At 41.7% G+C, this 27,277-nt stretch overlaps 8 protein-coding genes across 8 annotated transcripts; 5 read left to right on the top strand and 3 right to left on the bottom strand.

The window, feature by feature from the left end:
- Nucleotides 1-3,751: 3,751 nt before the first annotated feature.
- EAF02_007943 (uncharacterized protein) lies at nucleotides 3,752-5,729 on the bottom strand. The gene is made up of 3 exons (XM_038903991.1): nucleotides 4,772-5,729; nucleotides 4,619-4,717; nucleotides 3,752-4,508 (listed from the first exon to the last, which is right to left on the bottom strand). Exons 1-3 carry the CDS (start codon nucleotides 4,791-4,793, stop codon nucleotides 4,168-4,170), a joined length of 462 nt encoding a protein of 153 aa, XP_038756272.1. The 5' UTR covers nucleotides 4,794-5,729; the 3' UTR covers nucleotides 3,752-4,167.
- A 1,425-nt stretch (nucleotides 5,730-7,154) lies between these two features.
- Nucleotides 7,155-8,966, top strand: EAF02_007942 (uncharacterized protein; the record flags this gene model as incomplete). Its single annotated transcript, XM_038903990.1, has 1 exon — nucleotides 7,155-8,966. One exon carries the CDS (start codon nucleotides 7,155-7,157, stop codon nucleotides 8,964-8,966), a length of 1,812 nt encoding a protein of 603 aa, XP_038756271.1.
- A 1,555-nt stretch (nucleotides 8,967-10,521) lies between these two features.
- On the bottom strand, nucleotides 10,522-11,411 carry EAF02_007941 (uncharacterized protein; the record flags this gene model as incomplete). Its single annotated transcript, XM_038903989.1, has 4 exons — nucleotides 10,522-10,745; nucleotides 10,813-11,121; nucleotides 11,175-11,195; nucleotides 11,252-11,411. The coding sequence occupies 4 exons, from the start codon at nucleotides 11,409-11,411 to the stop codon at nucleotides 10,522-10,524; spliced, it is 714 nt and encodes a 237-aa protein (XP_038756270.1).
- A 2,404-nt stretch (nucleotides 11,412-13,815) lies between these two features.
- Nucleotides 13,816-16,396, top strand: EAF02_007940 (uncharacterized protein). The gene is made up of 3 exons (XM_038903988.1): nucleotides 13,816-15,238; nucleotides 15,301-15,586; nucleotides 15,640-16,396. The coding sequence occupies exons 1-3, from the start codon at nucleotides 15,034-15,036 to the stop codon at nucleotides 16,208-16,210; spliced, it is 1,062 nt and encodes a 353-aa protein (XP_038756269.1). The 5' UTR covers nucleotides 13,816-15,033; the 3' UTR covers nucleotides 16,211-16,396.
- A 564-nt stretch (nucleotides 16,397-16,960) lies between these two features.
- EAF02_007939 (uncharacterized protein) lies at nucleotides 16,961-17,389 on the top strand (the record flags this gene model as incomplete). Its single annotated transcript, XM_038903987.1, has 1 exon — nucleotides 16,961-17,389. The coding sequence occupies one exon, from the start codon at nucleotides 16,961-16,963 to the stop codon at nucleotides 17,387-17,389; it is 429 nt and encodes a 142-aa protein (XP_038756268.1).
- A 1,164-nt stretch (nucleotides 17,390-18,553) lies between these two features.
- EAF02_007938 (uncharacterized protein) lies at nucleotides 18,554-19,565 on the top strand (the record flags this gene model as incomplete). Its single annotated transcript, XM_038903986.1, is given in 4 exon segments — nucleotides 18,554-18,876; nucleotides 18,937-19,126; nucleotides 19,217-19,328; nucleotides 19,345-19,565. 4 exon segments carry the CDS (start codon nucleotides 18,554-18,556, stop codon nucleotides 19,563-19,565), a joined length of 846 nt encoding a protein of 281 aa, XP_038756267.1.
- A 1,111-nt stretch (nucleotides 19,566-20,676) lies between these two features.
- EAF02_007937 (uncharacterized protein) lies at nucleotides 20,677-22,703 on the bottom strand (the record flags this gene model as incomplete). The annotated part of the gene is made up of 4 exons (XM_038903985.1): nucleotides 20,677-21,388; nucleotides 21,447-21,899; nucleotides 21,963-22,506; nucleotides 22,626-22,703. 4 exons carry the CDS (start codon nucleotides 22,701-22,703, stop codon nucleotides 20,793-20,795), a joined length of 1,671 nt encoding a protein of 556 aa, XP_038756266.1. The 3' UTR covers nucleotides 20,677-20,792.
- Nucleotides 22,704-25,083: 2,380 nt separating this feature from the next.
- Nucleotides 25,084-26,352, top strand: EAF02_007936 (uncharacterized protein; the record flags this gene model as incomplete). Its single annotated transcript, XM_038903984.1, has 1 exon — nucleotides 25,084-26,352. The coding sequence occupies one exon, from the start codon at nucleotides 25,084-25,086 to the stop codon at nucleotides 26,350-26,352; it is 1,269 nt and encodes a 422-aa protein (XP_038756265.1).
- Nucleotides 26,353-27,277: the final 925 nt, after the last annotated feature.

Raw genomic sequence — 27,277 nt, 5'->3', positions numbered from 1 at the left:
GCTTATTCTGTAATTTTAATCATACTATTGATATATATAGATCTTAGCTTATTGATATAATTCAATTCTATCTTGCTTAAGGTTTTAATATACATATCGATTGTACTTGCAATTTTTAAGGTTACTCGTCGCTTTTTATTCTTTTTATAGAATTGATTGATTATTATTTTATAAATAGATTGTATATCGTCATCTCCTCTTATATTGATTATTGCTATAGTTGTCATCATCATTATAGAAGCGATCAGGTCGCGACCCGACACGCTTAATAGCGTAACAGGACGCTTATAATCGTACATTAACAATATTATAGTAAGCCTCTTGGCTATTTCTAGAATATATTATAATGAAGTGAATTGTGAATATATGGCGTCGAGTTTTAGGATATGAGGCCAAGATCTAGATATTATTCTCTATTGAGTTAGAATATAGAATAATATAGTTTTATATAATGATTATGATTATAATTATGACTATATATTCTATCTATTTATTTATTAGAGATCGTATAGATTACTGAGAATATAAATGTAAATGTAAATATAAATATGTATTCAACCTTATAATCTTTAAATATTTACATTTCTTTTTTAAAGGTTAAGATTTCGAATATCAAATATTTACTTCTGAATATTCAATTATATATTTTATATATATAGTAATATTCTAACAATAAGAATAATAAAATCCAATAAGAAAACGAATAATATAATCTCAAGGAAAGACAAGGATCGAATATTAGTTGAAGAAAGAGATAGCAAGGACAATTCAATTGGTGTAGATAAGTGACTGAGAAATATCAAGAGGCTCTCATACTGTCATGAATACGTCCCTTCACTGAAAGCAAAAAAGCAAAGTCTTACCGGTGTCTTTCACATCAAAAATGAGACAGGTGCGTTATCACATGAGTTGGTGTCACATGATGTTTCACATCTTGAGTTCTTACAATGAGAATTGATTTCACCTCTAATATAAGTAAGTCTGCTTTACAAGAAGGTTCCAGAAGTTTTAATATCAAAGTCATAATTTTCAATACAGGTTTCATCTTATGTAATGCGACCATTAACTAGATAGAAAAAGAAGGGTTCGACTATCCTAGACCTTTGCTCCGAATCCTATTGAAGCATTCAATTAGTTTGGAATGTTGAATTTGCTTCATCCTAGGAGGATACATTTGCATACTAATCGATACTGCAGTATACCCATAGAGAAATTCTCTTACCGGAAGCGGGACATGATTGGAGCAGAGAACGCATGTGTTCATTTTAAGGGCACATGATATGTAAGGAAGTTCATTATGAAATATAATAGATCTATTGGGACTCTTTGGAATACTTGAGAATCATCCATAGATTGTAGAATTTGCATCAAGACGCATGGAGGAGCAATAGTTTACTTACTGATCATGGCAGCTTGACCACCAAATGGAAGATGCTCTCGTACAAACAACATCCTGCATCTTGAGATTTTCAGCTCAGCTATACGAATACTTAGAGTTGTGTAGGATTGCAGGTGATTTTATGTTTTCTTATATTTTGAATTTGAGAGGGTGGGAGTAAATTGTCAGAAAATGATATAATGCTAAGCACACACCCTTTCTCGAATCTTCACTAGGACTTTCTTCAATACAATCTTGAATTGGACCTGAGCTTCTATTGCGAATTCGGGTTTAGTCATGGGGAGAAAATGCTCTGTAGGCTTCGAGCTATAATTTGATGATATAATTTTAGATATATGAGGTGTAAAGAGTGATGAATATGGAGTTGGGTAATCTTTGAGATTTGGAGGGGAGTTATAGTGATGGGGGTAAGTAGGTAAATACTTAGCTATATCTACATATATTCTCTCGTATGTCGACTGAAGATCAGAGGAGCACGAGGGATGTAGAGGACAAAGAGTTGTGTAATGTCATTATGGGAACTAGAAAGTGATAAAAGACGGTATAGATTTCATTATGTCAATTTTCTATCAGTTTCCCGGAAGAGAAAATGAGACTGCAATTGGATGTATTGATATTTGTATTCTTATCGATTTGTATGCTAGTGAAACACTCGATATCAGGAGTAGAAAATTGAGAACAATGAGATACTGATGTCTATGTGTGTAGTAAAGGTAAGGTTGGAGTTTGAGGGGAGACGAATTAGATGAGATACACGAGCTGATTGGATTCAGTGTGCGAGAGGGCCATAGTCAGGATGACCAGGCGACTAGACTGGTAAACTGTCGGGTGCGGAGGAATGAAATTAGCGCAGGTGGAATTGTATTGAAGGCTTGAAGAAGGTGTTTTTGTGGATACTGCATTCGGTTGTAATATCAACGGACTTGCGGGTATGGTGTAGTATAGTATGGAGGATGATAGCAGGAGATACGAGATAAAATGCGACGGGAAGAATGATGTGGATTTGATGACAATCTGGATGCGGAGAAATGACTGATATACTATACATGAAGACGAATTTGTTCTTCGGGTCCTTTGCCGCTACGAAAGAAGGAGTAGATTAGATGATGATAAGTTGAACTGAGCGTATACTCAACATTTTAGTAGTGTTTGCACGTAAAGAGAATAATATTGATAGCGGATGTGAAGCCTAAGAGACGGAAGCAAATAGCAGTGATGTTGTCTATGGAACCGAAGGTATCATAGTGAATACCTGTGAATAGCTATGTTTGTGCTAGTATAGCTAGGGTGTATGTAATCCTACTACTGGGAGAAATAGTTTAATAATCTTTTGGTCATTGCTTGTGGTATGTGTGTTTAGCTTCGGAATTGTATACTTTCTGTCATCATGAGTGCTCGTAAGATTTGGAGTGTTTAGCTTGCAGATGGATCTGAGGTTTGTTATGTATTGATGTGTTGACGTGTTGCAGTACTGAATGATGATATGATGGAAACTTAGATACGGGTGTCTGGGAATGATAGTCCAGACTTAAAAGACACAACACTTTTGGCTTTGAATGTGAAGTAGACAAGGAAAGATAAGGTACCATTCCTCAGCACAAAACGCCAATAAAACGAGTTTTATTTCATGTTGTTCATGCAGTGCAGGCATTGTGCTAACTGGCTTACCGTTGTAGAGTGTTGTCAATAGCAATTGGGCAGAACCTCTGCGGGATTGTGTTTCTTGTAGCTTTGGACAGTACCTAGCCAGCTTCTAAGGCGCATTGATGACGAGTTGATCTCTACTCAAGTTCTTGGAGCCTGAAGCTCATCGGGAAGACCGCGAGTGTGCTATGTAGTATTTCTTCATGAACAGACGATTGTGAATAGAAGGATTTAAGCTGTTGCCGGAGTATCACAATGACATAAGGCGCATGAATACCAATCACCCAAACTATTCACGATTGTGATTCTTCTTAGGGTTTTCCATGTGACTCAACCTATTCCTTTAAGATTCATTAGACTTAATGTATCTGTCAGCCTCCAACAAATCGGGTCTCAGATGGGTCAACCCGCAAGTTCCGGGCCGCACCGCAGCCGTTGCGGAATAAAAAGACTACAGATCTCGATGGAATGTGGGGTTCACTAGGAGTACACCCGAGCTTCCCGAAAGCACTATTGAGAGTATTGAGCAGCGGGGTCGAGGAACACCGTTTTAATCTAAAGAGGTAGTTTTCTCCCCACACTGTCACATAAGCGCTCGTTCCGATCCTCTAATAGTAAGATTTTGATGCACATGTATGTTCGCATTCCCAATTGGGAAAGTGGGGGTCGTAATCCACATGCATAGAGATGATGAGAGCCCTTGCGGGAGATATCGGCTATATATCATTCAATTGATCGTATTATCCTGCTCTCAGCAAAATGCTTAGTCTGAACAATTCGCGCTTTTCAATTCCCTGATATAAATATCCCCTGCTATACCTCATTCCGTCTTCTTTCTAATACATTCTGTGTTCGCCCTCTTCTCTATCCCTTTCAAATCTTGTGTTGCAAAAAAAAAAGAAAATAAATTTAACGTAAGTACTCCCTGCATCCAAAACTCAAATTATCCAAATTTCAAATGAAAACACCACAAAAACGTAACCCCAACTCTATTTCGTATACTATCATCATATGGGTATCCCGGCGCGAGCCCATATCTTAACTCCCTACAATGCAACTCGATAGATACTAAACGCCAGATTCACAAATTCATTGCTAATATGACGCGAACATTCGAATTTAGACTACCCACTCTCATTTAGAAAAAAAGACTGGAGTGAGTGGTAGTAAGCGTGAGAACCAGGAAGATCTGGCACTGTAGCTATATCCGTCGTGATAGGAAAGGACTGTATAGTCTGCTCAAGAATTTGATGTTGTGCAAGCGTAATTTCAGAAGCAGTCTGATAAGATGGCGTGCTGGGTAGGATATCTGGTTGTGGGGCAATTGGAAATGATACAACGGCTTGGTTCAATGTCATAGGCAAGGATCGCAAGTCAGAGTACGAAGGAATAGAAACTGGATCAGAATTTGGTATAGTTGGATTGAGTTTAAAGTCTCTGCCTTGCTCGACATCAAGTTCTGGAACTAATCTGGTCAGAGGGAATTCAAAAAAGAAATGTAATATGTCAAGTTTATGTCGTCTAATATATGCTGACCTTGCAGCTATGGCCTATCGAGAGCCGAGATTAACTTACCTCTAGAATTGTGGTGTTTACACATCAAGTAAATAGTTATCATCGTGAGGATGGCGCTTGTAACACCAAAAGTTATATCGATAATATTATCAGCGCCCACTAGGAAGATGTTAGAAGAGGAGGGATGGAATCTGGTAGAATGTTTCAGCTTACACATTTCAGTATCTAGTATCATAAAACAGTGTGAGATAACTTGAGAGCTAGAGCTTGTTTATCGGAGCTTGAAGTGTGTGACTTCTACGATAGGAGAGACTTCTACTTGTATCTTGATCCTTATGTTGCAATGTTCTGACAGCCGCAATGGCTTATGCCTGCTAGATGAGTTGGCGAAATCCCACGTCTCGAAGAAAACATCGTCGTAGTTGGAGGTGTGGCACATCAGCAGCAGAGCTTTAAACGATGCGGTGTATGTCAAATCTTGGTGATCGGAAGTAGACGCAACACTCAGCCCTTTTCCAGGGGGAAGATCTCACTCGGCTAATTGCACCCTCGTAGATTCATGGTATGAGATTTTTGTTACCATGGAAATGATCCCTCTTGGTATCAATGAGTTGGGAGTCATGAGGGACTGAAAATTTGGAAACCTCGTATAACATCCAAGTTTGTTGGTAGGAGAAAGCAGCTTTCTCGCTTGGTGTAACAGTGCCTTATTATGCCAGTCATTCCGGCCTGAAAGTGGGGGTATGACGGCCGCAAACGACATTACCCCATCCTTCTTACAAAATGGACGGAAAATTGCGAATCTGTATAGCATTGTCGAATCAGGTAGCAAAGACTTTCTATGAAAGAATGGAATAACGACAGGATCATGGCGATCAGAGTCGGTGAATAACCTTGCCGCAATACCGTGTGATCAGAAACTTGAGGCTCTTTGAGATCAAATGTCTTTTGCTCAATGATAGTGGTACAGCATTCACATCTTTTGAAAACTCCACACATCGGTAAAGCTGAGAGGGCTGTGTTGTGGATGGTACCTGTGGTTCTGAACTTCAAGGATGGTCTTTGTACAACATCATTCTGCGAGTGCATAGCCACATATTATAGTTGTTCATATCCTCGCATCTTTTCACCAATATCGAATGTATGTCGTCACGAAGGCCTTATATCAGTGGGAAGTCGGAATCCCCGCGCGTCTTGCATATAGATCCTCAATAGATTTACCCCAAGGAGCAGACCAGAGTATATTCGCTTGCCCAAGCTAACTTTGGGGTTGCAGCGGTTAACGGCACGGACCGAGTGACCACTAAAGCAACATAAACGCTCGAACGTGCCGATCAGCTGCAGCCGTGTAATAATTGCTATTAAAAAGCTAGCACTGGTGAATCAGGGCTAGTGTTTCAGCCTCAATCGTCTTTACTTTTGCAATTATGGAAATTCTTTGCAAGTTGCCCAATACCACTCATGTGGACGTCGTGTTCTTGAATCCAGGAAATCTGACATATCCGTTTGAAACCGAGTATTTCGAAACTTACATAGCCCTCAAGAAGCAATCTACCACTATGTTGTAGAGATTAGACAAAGTGTACTGAGTCTTTGGACTTGAAATATAAACCACGAGTAGTACATAATCTGAACCAGTACAGTTATCAAGACTCAGCTTTCTATTGACTCTTCGCATTCGTTGCTGCCAAAAGTCGGTGAAACTTCACACATTGTAATGAGGCGCAGGCAAAGTACCTACAATTATCAGTATGAGAGCAAAGAACGATTGTGAAAGGAGAAAATATTGATGGTTCGAACGCTGATGAGATTGTCAACCATAATTCAACCAAAATTCGGATTCGCATTTTCTTTGTACTGCAGGGACCTGAAAGTCAATTGGGCATGACCGAGGTACGATGTGACCTCACAAGCATTTGGCCCTCAATGACACTCAAGGTACATATGATTCGAAACCAAAAAAATCTGCAGGTGGTCCCCTCTGTGACGACTCAACTTATTTGACATATACACACGCTTGAAACGAATTGATACGTAGTTTGTCACCACTCGAGTAGCTATAGTGCTGTGACAACTCAACACACGCGAGGTAGACGTCAGGGAAACTATAACTAGTTATTCCCCTTGCTTTCAGAGCCTCGAGTCTTTCGACATAAATTCTATAAGATTTCAAACAGTTCTTGAAAGTAAGCGGGCGCTGGCCCATCTCTATTGTGAGGCATAAGAGGCATAGTGGAATCGCGCAAATCGTCTCTACTTGTAAAGATTAAAAGAGACTTGATCGCCAATTGTAAAAATGGCATTCGGGTTAGCTGTTCTGGTACATATTGAGTTGTACTGAATTCTGATGCTGATGTTCTACTTGACGAGTTAATAAAGCTATGATGTAGTGTAGATTACAATAATTAGCTGCTTTGTTTGTCGCTAAAGATAAACAAACTAATAAACTAGAGAGGTGGAGACGCGACGCGCTCAACCATCTACCACCACAATATCTGATACCACCACGAAAAGTTTCACGAAATTCAATAAACGGCCTTCTATAGGTTGGAATATTCAATTTCAGTGATAAGCAATCCCTTAATAACCTGTCGAAATGCCACGCCCAAAACGCACAAAAGTCACTCGTCCTCCTGCGACTGCGCCTGCCCCGCGCGTCATAGAATCAGCAGAACTAGTCGAATCGGAATTTTTACCAGCGGCAGCTCCAACGGCGCGTCCTTTCAACGATCTATATGATGTCAGTGATGGAGAACTTGAGAAATCTACGAGTGCGACAAAGTTGGCAAAAGGAAAGTCTGTTGCAACACGAAGCAGTGGTCGCAATGCATCGCGCAACATCGAGAATACAGAGTCTAAGGAAGCTGCCAATACTACAAAGCCGAAGAATGCGCCAGAATTAGAATCAGATGATGATACGCGGATATCTAGTAGCCCGGAAATTGAAGCTGGGAGAAGAGGTCGACGTACATCTGCTATGGACAATTCTGTACTTGCGATTGGTAATTTTCGACGGAGGGCGCGCGAACCAAGTATTCTAGGACAACAAACAACACGAGCTCGATCAAGCAGTGTAGACTCGGACTTGGCAGAAGAGAACGGTCTTACAAGTGTTGGCAAGAGGAACACATCTGGGCTGGGAATGGGAACATTTAGAGGACGCGCTGGATCTAGGAGACCAAGTAGTGTGGGTGGAGACAGGCCAGAAATCGGATCTGTATTGCGACTTGGCAATTTCAAAAGAAGAGCTCGAGAACCTAGTATTTTGGGAACGGCGCGGAAACCAGAACAAGCAAGACCTACATTCGATTCCGATTCTGATTCCGATGGCTTTGCGCCCGAAGACGAATCAACACCTTTAAATTTTGCCAAGGGAAGAGCTGTGCCTTCGTCATCGAGTTCAAGAAAGCGAAAACTGTCTAGTGTACAGGTTCCACGTTCACAAGGCGCTACGCAGACGCAGCAGAGCCCTTCCAAATTACCTAAAAACGATTCAGACCCCGAAGACACAATCCCCGCGACCGCGCCGATAGATAGTGATGAAGACGACGAGGAGGGCGAGCTACCAGAATTAGAAAAAGAGCCTTCTCCTGAGGATTCGCCATTATCATCAATAGAACGTATTGCGACGCCCGAGCCTATGAGTGAAACTATGGCACCTCCACGTGCTGGAAGTTCCTCTCTTTCGCCCGCTCAATCTTTACCATCACCTCCGCCGCCTCCTCAACCTACCTTGAATACGCGTCAGGCAGTTACTCGACCTCGACGCATAATAAATCCACGAACTCCACCGCGTGTCTCAAATTCAGAAATGCGCTCCTCTCCTATATCTTCCCCGCCATCACTCACACATTCACCCGATATACCTACACGCTCCACACGGCCTCCGCGTAAAGCTGCACCTCAACCTGCAACTTTATCTACTGCAGCCCTACAAGCCCTACTTCCAAGACGCCGTCAGCGTCATCGATCCGCTCTGGACGTAGAATCCTCTGACAGTGAGGTGGACACTACTGGTCTTGGCGAGCATGATGACGAATTGACCATAACAGTCGCCCCAACTGCCCGTCGTCAAGCTTCTGCTCGCCCTACCATTGGAGCATCTGCTACGTCTTCAAAACTTACACAAAAAGCTAAGGCTGCTGCTAAAGGTAAAGGGAAGAGAACTTACGGAAGAAAGCCAGCACCGGCAGCATCTGATAAAGAAAATGAAATCGATCCAGATGACAGTTTGGCACCTGCCCAAGACGAAAGGCCAGCAGAAGAGCCTCGAAGTGAAAATAGCTCTGAATTGGAGAAGAGGGTAGGAAAGGAATTGAAGAAAGCTGCGCGGAAATTCGAGGAAGTCGATAAGTGGGAGTTAGAATTCGAAGAATGTGAGGCGAGTAGTGATCAACTTGCTCGGTAGTTATGTTTCACGATTGGCAAATATATGTGGTGCCAACAGATTTATTTTTACTTGCGAGGAGTGAAATGGAGAGCAAAAGGATAGCGAGGAGTTGGGGTCATGAAATGCAAATGTCTTTACGAGTTTTATCCACAACACCATATTAAAAGCTTACTTAGAAAATCAGAGTTTTGGCGGGAAGGGTGCAGCTTCTCTGGAAATACTGCTTTTATCACTGGGCTTTCAGAGTAGATACATATGCCTTGATTGCTGGATACAGGCGGATTTTATGTAACTGCTTGCTTTAGTTTGTAGCTTAGGTAGCTTCCTCTTCTCGTCGCCATAGATGATACGATACTTGACGCAATGGATACGAATTTCAAATATTCCGTCTATCATTCTGTGATAATTGAACTTGTGATTAGATGAATACTAACAGGGCGATACCAGACTTGAGGTCTACGACTGAACATGTAGAAAACCGAGTACGTGACTGTGAGATGGAATGGTTAATGCGGCACAGTGCACTGCAGAGGCAGGAAATCTAAAAGCGTCTTAGAGGCGGGAGGCGCGGCTATATCTGGATCCAGTGATTATTCTGTGTCAGCCGAGACTCATAGGTGATGAAAAATTAGAACAAGGTTTAAATTGTGATTGAAAATAATCTTTTCATGCCAGTCCAAAAAGATGTTTAAAAACCCCCATACTAATATCCTCATGGCCATGAGAATTCTCCACCTGCCGATATGCAATGAGTACGCTGTACGTTGCGTCGAGTAAGTGACGTTGATCATATGCTCAATCCATGATACTCCGGAAGACCCCTCCATCTATGACCATTCAGTATTAAAAACAAGCACAACTTCCCTTATATTTCTCTCTTATGACCACAGAAGGATGATACGAACCAACTCTTAAACCTGTGACCGTAACACAAAACATCCATGAAATACACACACAATCCAAGACACAGAAAAATCTCACCCCAAAAATCCTCACCACACCCCTGACTACATCGTCGGCAACTAACAGTTAGTGCCAGGTACCTCTTCCCCGGACCCCAATACTCTTTTAACACCCATGTGATGATTGGATATCAGTGCACGCCGGTTGTTAACTCGAATTGCCGATGTAACCGTATGGTGATACCCAGGTACTTGGAGTGCATATGTACCCTAACTATGTGGATGTTTTTCGTTTGGCGGGTATGTGCAGGTCCGGCTGGATAAATTGGGAGAGTGCGGCGTGGGTGAATATTTTTTGTGAGATTTGTTGAATTATTTTGAGGAGGAGGATATGATGAGGTGCTGGAAGGAGAAGGGAAGTAGGATGAGAGGCTAGATGGGAAATATTGGGAAGAAGAGAAAGGAAGTTTAGATTGAAACTTTTTGCATTATTATCTGAATCTACAGATTTTAACTATTTGAATAGTGAGAGAGTTAATATCTTCATCTCATCCATCTCATATCTACCCTAAAAATACATCCAGTACATAATAATTATATAACCACACAGTGATATGTATATCTCATCCAAAACAGACCAAACTCCACATAATCCCCAGATTCCATGACCATCACGAACCCTGAACATACAATTTTGGCATCGACGTTCCTTTCCACGGATACGAAGCCAAATCCGGACACAAAATCTTGAGCTTAGATTGTGGGGGATGAATGATATAGATTCCACGATCGGTTTTCGTGAACGAGAATTTATTCTTTCCGTTTGAAACTTTGCAGGAGCTGAAGTAGGGGTAGGTAGACTCGAGTTGATGGATTGTGGTTGGAGACTCTGAGTCTATTTTACTGATTAGTCAAAACTATCTTAATGACAATCAAAGTTCAAAAAAAAAAGGCAAGCTTACCAAATCTGAATCCCAGCTCTGAATTTCCAACCACTTTTTCCGTGCGAAAAACTTGTGTTCCATCTTTCTCGCGTCCGATGAAGTTGACCATGGTATGAGGAGTAGTTTCGCACACAATGTTGGTGATTTTTTGCTCGGGGATTAATGTCCATGTGAAATGTCCTGTCTGGACAAATTCTCGCAGAGGAACGCCCGAGCTTTGAATATCGCAGTGCGCGGATAAGTCAAAAGTTGGGAATCCATAATAGCTGTACCAGTCTGATCTTGAAGAACTGCGGATGCTGATGTGGCTATATGTGATGTCTTGAGCTAGATGGGGATTAGTTGGAGTATGGAAAAGTGTTTTGATAGTGATGACGAACTCTGAACTGTGGTTTCTGGTGCTGCATATTCTTATTAGAATTGAGTTTCTGAAAATGGAAGAAGTAGTGAAACTAACAGCATTTTGATCCTCCAAAAGAAAAGAGACCGATCGGGCGATCGAGAGCTGGCTGTCCATCGGCAGCTCTTCCTAGCCCTGATATTGTGACGTTTGTATCGCAAGCACCATAACTCAGACCGAGGTAAGTGGAGAATTCCAAGAGTTTAGGAATATGCATCTTGTCTATCAGAGGCTCAAAATTGGATGAAGTTGCGTGGAGGTCTTGAAAGAAACGAAAGAAGTTGATGTTGGAAGAAGACAATACTTTTCTGACCGAGCAGGAGAGGCGCAATAATGTAATAATTCTCGAGAACTACTCGTTTCATATTGAAATATTTCATCTCCATTGATTTGATATCAATGACTGTACTAACATTTGGCAACAGTTGGAAGTAATAAGGACCCATGGCCAGAGCCAAACTGTCGGGTTCATATGTCCATATACGGAATGCTAGCGCGAATATCAGCCTTGTAATGTATGGTTCATTAGCCGCCAATGGCAGGATGAAATATACTTTGGGTTATTTGCACAGTAGTATTGTGATAGTGATGTATTATGGTCTCTTGCGTCCGGCAAAACGTTACGGGTCGTCATTGCCGATTCATTCTCCACTTTGTCTTGCGGCTATGAGCTTTGAACTTAGGGAGGCCTGAGAGAAACAGGATGCTGATCTCAATGGTCAAAGGATCATAGGGCTCTGTTTGGATGTCTAACATGCTTTTTACACAGAATCTGCAAAAAAGTAATCATGATACAAAGCTTCTTTGATTCAGAGAATACGTCAGTATCTTTAGCGCGAAATACATAATACTCAATTCCTCTATTTAGGTTAAAGGTCCGATAATTCTTCAAGAAATAAGCGCTGACAGAATTCTCTTGGAGAAAAATAACCCAGAAATCTAGACTGGCGTAAATTGGGTCTCGCTCGTAACGCCATGCAAAATCAATTGTTCATCCAAAAAACTTCCCTTCACCATCCGGTACCACAAAGACCCACAAAACTAATAAAGTGAAGGAAGTCTGCTAGTGGCTAGATCAATCACAGGACAGCGGACACAACACATGATCTAGTGAGGGAGCCGAGAGGTCAAAGAATGTCCGGCGGGTTTCTTCACTAGCTTGATCATCGTAATGTCAAATACATAGCTTCCGATGTGCAAATCTACATCTATATGATTAGATCTGAGACACTGATTGTAACTTCGGGGTCTGCTTGTATGTTGCCAGAGCTTTCATAATCTTGTTTAATCGACAACTGTGACGAGACAATTCGATGCGTGGCACAGATTGAAGACGGAACTCATTTCAAGACTCAATTGAACCGATCTCTCCGATATCAGTACCTTGAATGTTTCTTAATGTGATCCCATTCAGAACCATTTTTGCACCAGGAACAAATTGGCATCCCATTTCGAGACCAAATTTCGATTATGGGGCAGAAACACTCCAGAAGCCCCGTGTAAATGTGTGTTGCAGATTTTGAATGGCGCAAAGCTCGTTTCTGATTGACCATTTGCAGGTTCCAAGAAGTTTGGAAGTGGAAGGCGATAGCTTAATATTAGTGATATTTTTTTTCGTTTTGAACGCAATGCAAAGACCCGAACTAAAGGCTTCACTGCCAATGATTTGTTGTCATCGAAATCGAGATGGTCGAAAGATGCCGAATAAGAATTTTCAATAGAGATAGCTGAACCAGAGATGCCTCTTTTTCATCGAGAGATTTGCATAAACTGAAAGCGAGGGAGATTTCGATGCTCACGACCTTTGTGATATAAATTTTTGGGTCACCATAAAATAATAAGTCGAAATAACAATTGCTGAGACATGTGAACAAACATGAATTGAACAAATTGAAACCGTCGAAAACAACAGAGCATATCACTCCTCACAAGGTTTCGCAAGCGTTCCTACCAGATCTGCAAATAGTACCTGAAAAAGCCCCCGCGAGTAGATTTCGAACATTCTACGCACTCAAACTCTTGAGAGGTAACGTGCTTTGATATCGAGACGAGAATGACTCTGGTCATCTCTTCTAAATAGAAGTACCAAGACGAAACTCAATACTGAAGTAAAGGACATGAGGCGTAAGTATGCGTAGACACTACTCGCACCGCAAAATTTGTGCGTTTTTTCTTCGGCATCCATATTGTTGGAAATCCTGCAGAGAATTAAATACAACAACAATCATCTACTCAATAAGCCAGCCTGTGAGAGAGCTAGCGTCAACATTGAAGCTCGTCTTGTAAATAGCCAGAATTTCTCGATAACGTTCAAAAGCCATCTAAATTACAAACCTTTCCGTAGACATCTTTTGAGATCAGTAACGTGTGAGTTACAATTAGTGACAAAAGCTTCATTGTGATAAACGTAAATCATATAAGCCAGCTGAATAGAGATAAAAGTGACCATGGCATTTATGTGAGAAGCTGATATGCATTGGACAAATGACCTTGCTCCACGTTTCAAGATGGTTGCCTCGGTTGCTTAGTCATCGGGGACTCGCTGGTGGGACGAAGATGCGTTGCATACCTACCAAAAAACCCCTCAGAACTCTAACCCAAGATCAACTTTCGACAATCAAATTGGGATTCCGACGAAGAATATTGATTTGTTGATGAGTTATCGGAATTCTAAAGGAGAGAAGCTATCGTTCACATTGAGCAGCCGTAGGTCTTGAGCAATCAATCGCAATGAATTATTCCCTTTCCCTCTACATCATCGATTGCTATCACTTAGCAATGCACAAACAATACTGTCCACAAGTATTCCACGATTGAATTCCCTCTTCTGTAGAGGAAGAACTCACAAGAAGAAAGACGTGCGAAGCCAACACCGTTATTGGACTACAAGATACACTTGATTCCATGTGTCAACGAAATAATCATATCAAAAGGAAACTTTTCCTAGGATATCGCCGCCATTCGCGGAATATACGTTTGAATCCTTCGTGGGTCCATCAACGCCGATGAAGGATAGACACGAACGAGGATCCACAATCCCCGAGCTGCCGTTTTCGAACGTCCTCTACGGATCACATGAAATTGCGAGATAAGGTACTGCGACATATGCTTAGCTTCCGGCACTTGAATGTAGTTCATCATGGGGATATCTATCATTGGCGCATATTGGCAAAGCGCCACCTTCACCTTCCTATGTAAGCAAAATCCTCCGCCAAATGTTCAAGCAATTACTTGGCACTTGGTCCCAGACACGATGCTTATCCAGCATTGGCACATTTCGCCAAGGTCCCTTAAGACATCCCCCTTCCTGATGTAGGTTAGCGAAGAAGCTTATCCGACATTACACCACCTCGGCAAATGTCTCGTCCAGCCACTCACAACGCTCGTTGCTTTTTTCTTCAAGAAAGGTTCTAGATATCTATAACAAATCAACAAGACACATTGGACAGTCCGTGTACCAGTGATATCTTGATTAGATCGAGTTGCTATATATGGGAAGGATCTTTGCAGTCAAGAGATGATAATGCGACTTTGTGCATTAAACCGTCTTGGCTTTGACCCTCTTCGTCGCTCATATCAATTGGATGAGGCTGGTCGACATGGACACACGTGAAGACATTGTCGGCTGTAGGTCAGTTTGCATCGTGAAGAACCTGGTGATCAAGATATACAGTTTATGAAATGGGAGGGTTTTAAACTTACCTGCCTCATCTGGCAGATTGTTATCATTTGACAATGGAGAGGGAATCAGTACTTAAAGTCCTGCACTTTCGCTCTCCATTGAAAGAACATCCTCCCAGTCAAGTCTCAATTCAGATCAATACTCCAAAGATCTCAACATGATTTCCAAGATTCTCCCAGTCGCCGCTCTCGCTGGTGCAGCTATGGCTGCTACCAGTTGCCCTCTCTCAGTTGAGATTGCTGGCACCGCCGATCATGTTGCTCAAGTCGCAATCACCAACACTGGTGCAGAGACCCTCACTCTCTTCAAGGGTAACACCGTCTTGAGTGAACACGCTACTTTGGACGTCGTAGCTGCTACAGGTATGTTCAGCTCCTGGATTCGAATGGCAATCTCTCTTGGAATCAAAACTGACTGTCTACAGCTGATAAGGATCTTGAATTCAAGGGAACTTATGTCAACTACAAGCGTACCGGCCTTGCTCCTGAAATGTTCCAAACTCTTCAACCTGGCGAGACTGTCACAGCTTCTCTCAACGTAGCCAAGACCTACAATCTTGAAGGTCTTAAGACTGTTGATGTTACCGCTATCCAAGGTTTCAGATATGTCATTGGAGAACGTGCTCCATCTGCTTTGAGCCAAACTACTCTTTGCGACGCTGTCACCTCCAACACTGTGACTATTACCCCTGATCAAAGCAAGGTTGCATCGTAAGTACCATCACCGCCCGAAGCCGATAGTGGTTGCTAACTTTTCCTCCAAGTGATCTTGTCAGCAGAGATGAGCCATTCAACTCACGTATCTCAAAGCGTGCCATTACCTACAGCAGCTGCAGCACCTCTCAAATCAGCGGCCTTAGGACTTCAGTCGCTGATGCCATCACAATGGCTACCAATGCTTACACTGCCGCTGGTACTGGTGCCGATTACTTTACCACCTGGTTCAAGTCTACCTCCGAGGAGAGTACCGTTCGTGCCATCTATAATGATGTCAAGAACGTTCAAACCACAGGCCCAAAGATCTCTTGCACAGACACCTACGGAGATTGCTCTGACGGAAGTGCCTTGCTCTACACAGTTCCCAGCGCCAACGTCATTGTTCCTTGCCCAAACAATGGATTCTATGGCTTTCCTGAGTACTCAGCTACTTGCTCGGATTTCGATTATGACCGTGCCGGAAGTATCTTGCACGAGATGACTCACTTGTACGGTACCGAGGATTGGGCTTATGGACCAACCGCTGCTAAGGCTTTGTCTGCTGCTCACGCTGCCAACAACGCCGATACCTACGAGATGTATGCTGGATCCGTCAGACTCGGTGGATGCACTGGTTAAATTACCTCATACTGAGTGGGATGTTGAATTTGTTGGAGTGATGGAGTGATTGAAATGGCGGGTTCGATAAGAGCCTTTACGATTTGCAAAGAGAAGGGCCTTTATGAATCCCCAGGCCTTCTTTGATATTTGTTGTTGTAGTACTTGCAGCGAAGTTTGAAAGATAATAGTACATATATTTGCTTCCTTGATAACTTTTCTCTATTTTTAGATTCAGAAGTGAATTCTAAGTTTGTCGTGTCGTTCAAATCAGCTGTGACATTTTTGAGGGGTGAGTCACTAAATGAGCCGAAATTATATTGACCTTCGCCAGTGCAGGTTACTTGATTGTTGATATTCGGTCATTGCATACTCATTTATCACACATAAACACATTCATATCAAAGCGTAAGTCTTGAATAATCTCAAACACATTACTCAAAACATCTTTGCTGATACTGTCATCTCCCACAGAACTCTAACTACTTAATAAAATAGTATTCTACGCGTACGCGCCTAAATTCCCCATTTAATCGTAGGTCTTTGGCGTCCCGTATGTAATGATCTCTAGGCTAACATCATCATTAGAAAATGCAGTTCAAACCTCGCCCGGCCCGCATATTTTTCCCCTTTATCATCCTCTTGACGATATCCAGCATATTCCCACCTCTCGCTCTTGCTACAAACTATCCTCGCAAAGGAGAAAGCTACAAATGGCGAGACGTCTCACAAGATCTACCCATCTAGCCCCAGACCTGCAATACGACCTTCATGACCACCGGTCAGTGTACCCTCACAAACCTCATGGCTGTTCCTGTGTACACCGGGGAGAATAGAAATCAAAGATCCAATTTAATTATCTACGACTCGAAATGCACTGAGATAGGACGTCAAGATGACGTTCTTCAACGTGATAAATATATTGCGATTCATTCGACTCTTCCGAAGATGGTCACTATTAGAGAATCGCAAATGGGGGCGGGAAAATTCATTACGTTTAAATATTCGAGCCACACGGGCACCAAAGATGACTTTCTTTGCTATAGTACCGGATGGGATGCTCATCATCAGCAAATTAAAGCTTGTTCTGCGCCGTTCAATTGTACGGCTGCTGCACATTCTGCTGCAACTGTTAACAGCTTGGACTTAGATGTTCTCTTGGTAGGTGTACTAGCTTTGGTCGTAGCTGTTACGAGTTGATGGGTGGCAGGTTGAAAAGAGAGCTCATAGGAGGGAGGGGGGATGTATTTTATATTATCCGTTGCTTTCGAACATTCTGGTATCTTGATTAATTTCAGGAATTCAATTCTTACCCTATTGCTTATCTACCTAGGAAATGATTTTGAGTGTGGATATGAATACCTACTAGGTACCTATATTGAAGATGGCTAGAAGTTGAGTACCCAGATATCGTGGTCTCGTTACGAGAAAAGCCAATCTCATTTGAGGTAAATCTCCTTCACATTGATCCTTCACCATCTCCTGTTCTCATCCCATCCCATCTCGTATTATCAACCAGCCCTCAGAAATAGAAAAACAACCATGAAATGCTTCAAATCAACCAAAATATCACAGATGAATAACCAATATCATACATACACTTAGCACACCCACATTCTCTATTCCAATACATCGCTCAAAAACTCTCAAACTCTTTCCAAACCTCACGATCACTTGAACGCACGTGCCAGCTCCAATCAAGTGGTCGATGTGCTTGCTCTTTCCCATTTTGGCACTTTCCAATTGCTTAAATTCCACTAGCGAGATTTCACTTTCACCTGTACTTCTCGTCCGATTTTTCTTCTTCTACTTTCTTTTCTCAATCATACTCGTATTCTCATGTCTGAGGGGGGAAGTATATCTTCATTTCATCGATTTTATCAGGTATCTCGTGTGTTTTCATCTGTATTTCGTGTATTTTATCATATTTTTCTTCTCAGAGACGAGAATTATCCTCACTTGATCTTCTTTCATTTACTCAGGACTCGACGGTTGTACTTTATCATCACTCTATCTTCTCCGATTGAATATTCATCTTTAAATTTATCGATTCTGGTGCCATTCAATCTTCTCGGATGATTTCACCAAACGTAAAGCGTCTTCTCTATTGACTCATCTTACTTTTTCGGATCTTTAGTAGGTAAGCATTTGTGCTTGGAGACTTTAATATTTTTGGTCCTCGACATTTGTCAGGCTATTTGTCGCTCTTGGTTCGGCTTCATTTTCAAGGTTTTGCTGCTGACCGGATGTTAGTCATAAAATCAGCAGCCATGAAGTCTGAAGCTTCTTCTGAAATTAAGCAGGAAGCTACTGATGGCACGGTTGATCTAAGACCTGTCCATGTGCCCCGTGGATCCTTGTAGCATGATTGCGTCGTCCTCTTTCTCAGCCACAACGTCTGCGACTACTTCTGGAGTCAAGCGTAAAGCTTCACCAGATATGTCCGACGATATTTGGACAGTAACTCCTCGAAAAAATCATCTACACGTCGCGACTACAGGTACTCCGTCTACGATACGCTCAAGGGACTCGGAGTTCTTTTCAGATTTGAGTGATAATTGTATTGCCACCTCGGACACATCCGGCGAGAGAATTGAGAGTTGCAATTCTTACGCCGTAAACATCGGTGATTCAAGAGTAAATGTATCCAGCTCCCGACAGAGACCTACAACTGAGTTATACATCAAGTAAGTACTCTTCACACATGCGGTGATGACTCCAGATACTAATGAAGTATGTACAAATAGGATGGTGGTGGGCCCAAAAGTTAACATAGTTGTTGGTCCTGAGAAGAAATCATTTGAGCTACCAAAAGATCTCCTCGCATACTATTCTCCGGTCTTCGATAGATCCTTCAATGGAAACTTCATAGAAGGTCAGACACAAAACAATGGAATTGCGAGAATATACTGTGAAAGATTTCGAAGTTCTGGTAGAGTACGTTTTCCATCAACGGTGTCGGCGACAAACTCTCCATCTTGAAGGCATGGGCGACATGCAGCTGAACATTGCATTTCCTTCTTAAAGTACGCGGATAAGTACGACCTTGGAGATGTAAGTACTTTGGTATACGACGCTCTTCGAACGACCTTGATAGAGGGTGGTGCATCGGCTTTTGAACCTAGCTTCATAAAAAGTCGTTTTCTCACTCACAGAAGATGGCAATTGCTTACGAGCACTGATGGTCGACGGCCGCACTGTCATTCCAAGGGGATACTTTGGGAAAAATATCCAAACGATTTCAGATCAATTTCGAAAAGCAGAGGCTGAAGTGGAGGGCTTCACATCTGCTCTTTATTGCCAACTCAAAAAATCTGTTTCCTGTAGTTATCGGGCTCCCTTTTACTATCGAAAAAAACATAAAGATTTCGATTAAATTTGATGAGAGACAGATATGAAGAGCAGCACTGGTGTTTAGGACATAGCCTTTTTGCTTCTGGGTTGACGGGAGTCAGTATAAGAATTTTCGTGTGATTCATTACTCATTTTTTCCTCGCTTGAAGAGGGTAATGACAATGAGTTCAGTCGTCGCAAGGGATCAGAGGATTTGAAGGATTGTGTATTCTGAACCCTTTAACAGTCGAGAGATATCTCTCTGATCACCATTTACAGAGCACGCTTCGCTAAATCTTTGCATTTGCACATCTTAACAAACGGTTTCATCAAACACATTATAAATCTTCGCTACTATTGAGAAATTTGTCAGAGATAATCACAGTGAGTTTCCAATGTTCTTTCAGTGTGAATGATTTCAAAGACCCAATTTAACCCGCATTCACATCGCTTGGACATGTTGATCGGAAGTCACACTGAAAAAGTTTTGAGAAACAATTACACGCCTCTCTGCCCTGAAATATCCAGGTCTTTCGAATTCTTCAAACAATGAAATGTATTTTATCGTTTCCCACCACCCTATTCTCTGTAACCCATTTCTCCCTTCATATTTTCTCTCTCTGTCTACCTCATTCCGCATTTTTGACCCCTCCCCTCCCAATCTTCACCTCTCTATCCATCTTTCAATACATCGTAATTGATTATCCATGATCCATAATCCAAAAACCGTAGTATTAATGGTAATGTTAATGATAATGAATAGTATCACACTCCTCCCACATTAAGAAGTAAGTAGCATACCAAGTTTGAGGCGCAGAGAGAGGTAGGTAGATAATAGTATAATATAATATAACTTACAGAAGAATTGTGAAAAGGTAATCGGGATTGTTGGATGTGGTGAAGTTGTGAAGGAAAAGGAAAAAGAAAAAGAAGAAATGAGGAATGAGGAATGAGGAATGAGGAATACTCTTCATCTTGACTTCAGACTTTGGGGGTGATGTAGAGAGGGAGGGAGGTAGATGAGTAAGTATGCAGGCGCTGCAGGTACTTTATTGTGGATAATTATCTACCCGCCTAGAACTCTCTAGAGAAAAGGAATGGGCGCTGTGGAAGCATCGATAGATTAGTCACTCGTAAAAAGGGTAGAATACGCATGAGTCTGCAAAGTCAAAATTTATATTATTTGCCTAATTACTCGCTCGCCGTCATAGTTTTGTTCATGCGAGAATGTATGCACAAGATCATATACAAGTATCAAATGCCCTCAAACTCAGGCAAGCACTCTCTCCTTTCTGTGGCAATCTCTCTTCCATTCCTCCATCCACTTCTTCACAAATGTAATCTCCTGGCTCTGTACTTTCTTAATCGTCTTCGGAGGAAGGCTCTTAGTAGTCTCATTTGCCAAAAGTCCATTTTCATCCCAATGATGCACTGCTCCTTCAATCAAGATGAAAGGTTGGTCAATCGTAGAGGTCCGATTGAGTGCCGTAGTATTGAAAGGTGAAGCGTGAGGAGTAGCCGGACGCCAAACATCTTGTTCGCCATCTATATATGCTAGTCTTGGGTAAGTGAGATTGAATCCACCGTATTTGTTTATATTTTCGACAGCTGGGGGAGTTGTAATGTTGAAAGATTCAGCACAGATGATGGAAAGGTAGGGAAGATCAATTGTGCGGGAGAGGAGAGGGAGTTGATTTGCGGGGACAGAAGCACCGTTTTGGAGGTATCCCCATTCGGTACAGTATTGGTAGGGCCACAGACGCCAGTCTTGGGACGCATCGTCTTGCGCGTAGTAAGTAGAGTTGTGGGTCGAGTAGCAAGAATCTTGGTTGGGGGAACAATCACCGAAATTGGTGGCAGTATAATCTGGAGTTAGTTAGTATGTGCAGGTGATACGAACAAGATTTGGGGCGAAGTTTCTTACCAGTTAACCAACCAATCCAGTTCAAATATGGAATTGTCAAGCTGTTGAGTTGAGAACCATAACCACCCTTTGTGAGCAACTTCTGAACTTCCGTTGTAGAGCTATTCAAACTTGGCCAAAGAAGTTTTTTACTAGTAACATTGCCACAATAGTAATCAAAGTATGGTGTTCCTTCAACTTCTGGATCCCCAATTTTTGCTTGCCATTCCCACATTCCGTACATGACTACCGACATGAAATCATTGGAATAGGTAACGTTTGGAAGTCCCCAGACGGATTTAAGTTCTTGGACTAGAGCGGTGTCGTTTTCTTGTCCAATGACAATGTTATCCATAGAATTGGTGATGAGTTGGGTATTCTTGACACATTTTTGATCGGCATATACGCGGATAGGCTCAAAGTAATCCCAGTAATCGTAGATAGCTTCAACGACACCACTGGAAGAGATTGTTCCTAATCACATGTTAGTCACATTATCCTTTTTATTTGAACTTTGGAAGAAAGGAAATAACTTACCCCAGAAAGTGTCAGGATATAACTTTCTCAAGAAAGCATTGAAGGCACCAGCATAAGAACCTCCATACCCAATGTAAGCCACATTTGGTGCAGTCAAATTATGATCTTCCAATCCCGGAAAGACAATGTTCCTAGCAAAATAAACCTCATCCATCAATGCCTGTTCGGTAGTCAAGAACCTCAAATTCTCAGTTGAGAAATCCGGGGTTGGAATACTTTGGCCATAATAACGATGTTCAAGCACGACACCAATACCGTGTGTCGCAACAGCCAATTGATGTAATATACCTTTCTGTAAGAATGGTAATCGTCCTTCGGCATCTGTTTCTCCTGATTGGAGAACGATTACTGGACCGCCAGGTTTATAATAGGTAGCGTCGAACCAATAGCGGAGTGGGAAGGTTCCATTGCTGTGAGGTTCATAGCGAGACTCATTGTGGAAATAATCAATTGGGACGGTGAGATTGTAGGTTGGGTAGAGTAGTGAGGGATCAACGTCGTCGCGCTTGGCTAGTTCTAGTTCTCGACGGGAAATGGTGGTTCTCTAGTTGTGGGTATTAGCTTGGAATTAGTGGGTGTAAGGAACTACTAGGTAAATCGGGCGGTGTGAAATGGAGGAGTGTGGAGAGTAAAAGGGAGCTTACGCTTAGTTTCGATCAACACCATTTGGATATATTGATGTGAGAATCCACATTGAAGAAGGCGCAAATCGCACCAAACTGTATAGAATGTGGAAAGCATGGTTGTAAATTATTTGGTGTTGTCTCTGGTAGATTTTTGGTCCTCGAGGGTTTATTTATCTAGAAACCCAATAGGATCCTAAGTTTCCTAATACGGCGAAAACACCTTGATGGGCTTTGCTGTACATGATGTCAGTTCAACCGTAGAGTTTGAATGAAATGGCCGTTTCTCTTAAATTTGGAGACTGCCGTATTCCAAGGCTAGGTATCATACTTTCCTATTAACACAGTGGCAGTGAAGGGGAACTCGGGAGGATGGAATCGAATTGAAGGTGGCGGGGTAATTTATGAACAGCGACAAAGAGAGTGAGTGGCTAAGATTAAACATAAGAGAAAGTAAATACTAGGTACATACCCGACCACGGAAATCTACTGACTTCTTCCAACTCAAGTCAGTTAATTTCAATCGATTTCAATTGAGTCCCTCTCTCAAAAATCCGTCTACTTCCAACATCCACAGAAATGGCGACATCATCTCTCTTTATATCATCCATACCTACCCTAACCCGAGCTACCCATGTCCATCTACATCAGCTATATGCAAATGGAAGTAAGATGTTCACAGATGGGTTCCAGATCAAGAAGGTGTCCACCATCGTATCACACTGGCGTGCCGATTATTTCAAGCAGAGACAAATGAAGTACGAAGTCGTACGAATTAGGTGAGCAAAACCTAATGAGTAGTACTTTCCTGTTATCGGCTCAATCTAGGTTTGCATCATCAAAGTGGAGATGATCTTATCGTGGAATGAATGATAATTGGATTGACATCACATATTGCCATGATATTGGCTGTGACTTTGGGACCTTCTTCTTTGAGAATGGGTTCCGAGATGGTTCCTGGGCTTGTGGCTCGTGTAGATGTGCATTGAATGTGTACAGACAGACGAGACAGAGTATAATATCTCCTAGGTGCTAGGTAATCAGTGAGGGGAAAGTGGTGAATGGTGGATGGGATGGATAATAAACCAGAGGTTGGGATATGCTTTTGAGCTCCACTTTGATGGGCGGGAGTGGTTATGATTGGTGTGTATTTCCTACATCTATCGATTGGTCAACTCTTGTTTCTTCTCTTGAAATATTTTGATACTTCACAGCAGCAATATCAAAGAATACGGAAACTTCTCATGAGCGTTGATTCAATATTCGCTCATGGGTCTCTCATTATACTACTAGGTAATTATTCTCACCTTGAACCGTTTCACCACATATTTCACAACGTTACCCTCACAATTCGAAGCTTAAAGGGTTCTGGAGAATCAGAACAATACGAAGAATATTCTGAGATGGATGGAGTCTAATATTGTTCCATGAACTCTTCGATAGAATTGCTTCTTCTGGCCGTCTGAATCATGGTTTAACCCATACATATCAGCATCGGAAATACTGTTTGAGACTCTGGCTTGGGGAGTCCTGACGGTTTGCTAAATATACATGTGTGTCTGTTTTGTTTTTCCCATGCATCTTGCTTTCAATCCCGAGTAGCTTATCAGATTCATGGAACATGATTGGAATGTCAAAGTGATCGTGTTTTGATTCGAGTTGGCAATCTAAATCTCAGGGCTCTCCGTTATCGTTCAATACAGTACTATCGTCACTTTCTTGGATTCTCCCAGCTATTTAAATTATTCGTCCTGGCCGTGCAAAGTCGTCGCACAAGAATTTGCCCGTCATGGTTTCTTATCTTCACGTGCGTCAGGATCCTCCCTGTCAGCCCCCTTATTGAGTTTTCCGTATCCCATCTTTTCATTCAAAAGCTCAATTCAGGACATAAGAGATTTCAGGAGAAACATACCCTGATACCACGCTATTGGGTCGACTTCCCGTGCGATTTCTATGTCGTCTTATCCCATGAGTCCAAAACGATTACGTAATTACAACCTGCAACGATTATCAGGTCGGCTAAGTTGAAATGCGTCTACTCAATGTCCACACGCGTCAATTGGAAGACTTCACTGCCACCAAAATCCCCAGGTATGCGATTTTATCTCATACTTGGGGTGGTGAAGAGGTACTTTTTCAAGATCTCGCCAATTCTGAACACAAAAAGAAGAATGGCTACTCGAAAATCGAAGGTTGTTGCCGACAGGCGATCATTGATGGCTTTGAATTCGTTTGGATAGATACTTGTTGTATTGACAAGAGCAGCAGTGCCGAATTGTCCGAATCCATCAACTCTATGTATGCTTGGTATGAGAAGGCTGCTGTATGTTATATCTACCTGATAGATGTTCCGTCCTCCCAAGATCCATATGAGATTGATTCGGCGTTTCGAAAGAGTCGTTGGTTTACTCGAGGTTGGACATTACAAGAATTGCTTGCACCTAGCAAGATTGTTTTCTTTCATCAGGAATGGGACAACGATTTTCAATGATTCAGTAATGGCCGAACACGAAGACAAAAAGTCACGTAGGGCTGATCTTCCAAGACAACGCATGGTTCTGCTTGAAGAAATCACGGGCATTGGAACTAAGTACTTTGAAATTGAGTTTGGCGAAGCTAGCGCCCAAATTGCTAGTGGTTGTAAATTTTCGTGGGCTGCCATGCGAGAAACAACTCGACCAGAAGACGCTGCCTATTGTCTACTAGGTCTCTTACAAGTCAATATGCCGTTGTTATACGGAGAAGGAAATAAGGCATTCCAACGCCTACAAGAGGAAGTCCTCAAAAAGAACCAAGATCTAAGTATACTTGCTTGGGGATTTGATATGACTTGGCGAGAGACTTCCTTACGGACAAACATGGGTTTACGCTCTTATGGTATTTTGGCGCCGTCATCTCATTATTTCAGAAAGTTCCCTGTTTCTCTGTCGAAATTTGATAACCACTTAAAATTGGCTACCCATTCTATGATGACAAATCTGGGGTTAAATATAAACTTACCTCTGATGTGTATCAATTCATCACTAGGTATTTATCTTGCTTTTATCAGTGGGTGGGCAGTCGCGCGGCTTGGGAACAAGCGTGAAGCATTCGTCTTACCTTTGCTGAAACAAGAAGATCAACTTTTTGAACGCCTTTCTGGAAGTCCCCCCGTCGTCTCCGTCACTTTAACCAAAGGGTCAAATCGAAAAATCAAATGGAAATCAATATATCTCATTCAACCGAAAAGCACACCCTCGACTTGGAAGCCCCGGAAATTCAAATCGATCAACGACCTAGATTTCTTATTTTTTCGTCCAGGCCAATACACCATTGAACAGTCAGGCTTTCAATTATATCATAATCAGATGAGCACAGCCGGCTTTTCAGTAAGAAGTGTATTCCCGCCTGGGTTCAATGATTCGGCATCACATCTCACATGGGAATCGCTAAGCAGGAATTTTGAAATAATCTTGGTTCTCTCTAGAAACAATACAGATTGCTGCGTCATTTACGTGAAGGGACGAACCACGAGCAGAGATCGTATCAGAATAAGCAAAATGGCGATTGCACGTTGTGAGCCCTCGCTTTCCGCATGGCAATGGCCTCATCACCTCGCTATGACGGTAGGCTCAGCGCATTTGAATTGGGGATCTTCTGTGAGCTTTCATTCTGATCGCGAAAGGAAAGCGGAGCATGCTTCGCTGGAGCTGAATACTGGTGTGGCGAGTTGGCATGGAAATTTTGTTGGGATTGTTATCAAGCATCGTGTTGGAGCAAATGGATAAAATATTGGAATGGCTCTTTGATAATGCTTGTCTGCATATGTTTAATTGTGTAAATGGAATAGCATATTTGGTTATTGCTACTGGCGTGAAGGTGTCTTTGTCTTGTTCAAATGGAAATGGTTTGGCGTACTGGCGTAGGGCCAGGAATAGTGTGGAAAGTTCACGCTTGTATTCTATTTTCTCAATTACTCAAAGTGTAGTATTTTCATATGGGTGTTATAACACTTTTTGTTGTTATATTCCTCATACAATTGAGAAGTGTGGATATCGATTGTTTTGAGTGTATTATAACATACTAGGTATTTACGAGGTATCTACCTACTGATGAAATTCATACTCTTACTCATACTCATCTTATATAACATAGATATAAACATAGATATAAACATAAATACAAAAATAAATACAAAAATAAATACAAAAATAAATACAAAAATAAATACAAAAATAAATACAAAAATAAATACAAAAATAAACAACTCACCCTATCAGAAACTAAAAATCGCAATGAGCGAAAAGAGTACTATAGAATTACTATATAGACGTATAGAGAGGAACTCTTTCAACTAACAATCTATTCGCGGACTGAAATGGAGTAATAATGTCTGTTTAGTACTTACTATTTACTATCATCTACTTATTATCTGGTGTAAACCACCTACTTACATATCTAGATATCTATCTAGGAAACTTAACTATAGTCTCTCCCTTTCTAGTATCTCTTTTATCTTTCATCTTTCATCTAGCATGGAGTACCAGGTATGTAAGATCTTACTAAATATACATATATACAACATAAGAATAAAGCCTGCACGAAAAACAAGCAATATACAATAGGAAGGTTGATTGGGGGATGCTAATTGGATGATGATTGGATGTATGAGATGGATGAGATGGATTAGATTATTTGGGGAGTTTTGTTTTG

The sequence above is a fragment of the Botrytis sinoallii genome (assembly GCF_014898435.1).
Source record: "Botrytis sinoallii strain Bc 23 chromosome Unknown BSIN_014, whole genome shotgun sequence".
In the NCBI taxonomy this organism is placed as follows: Eukaryota; Fungi; Ascomycota; class Leotiomycetes; order Helotiales; family Sclerotiniaceae; genus Botrytis; species Botrytis sinoallii.
Note: the sequence above shows the minus strand (reverse complement) of the source record. Positions and strands in the feature narration are given on the sequence as shown.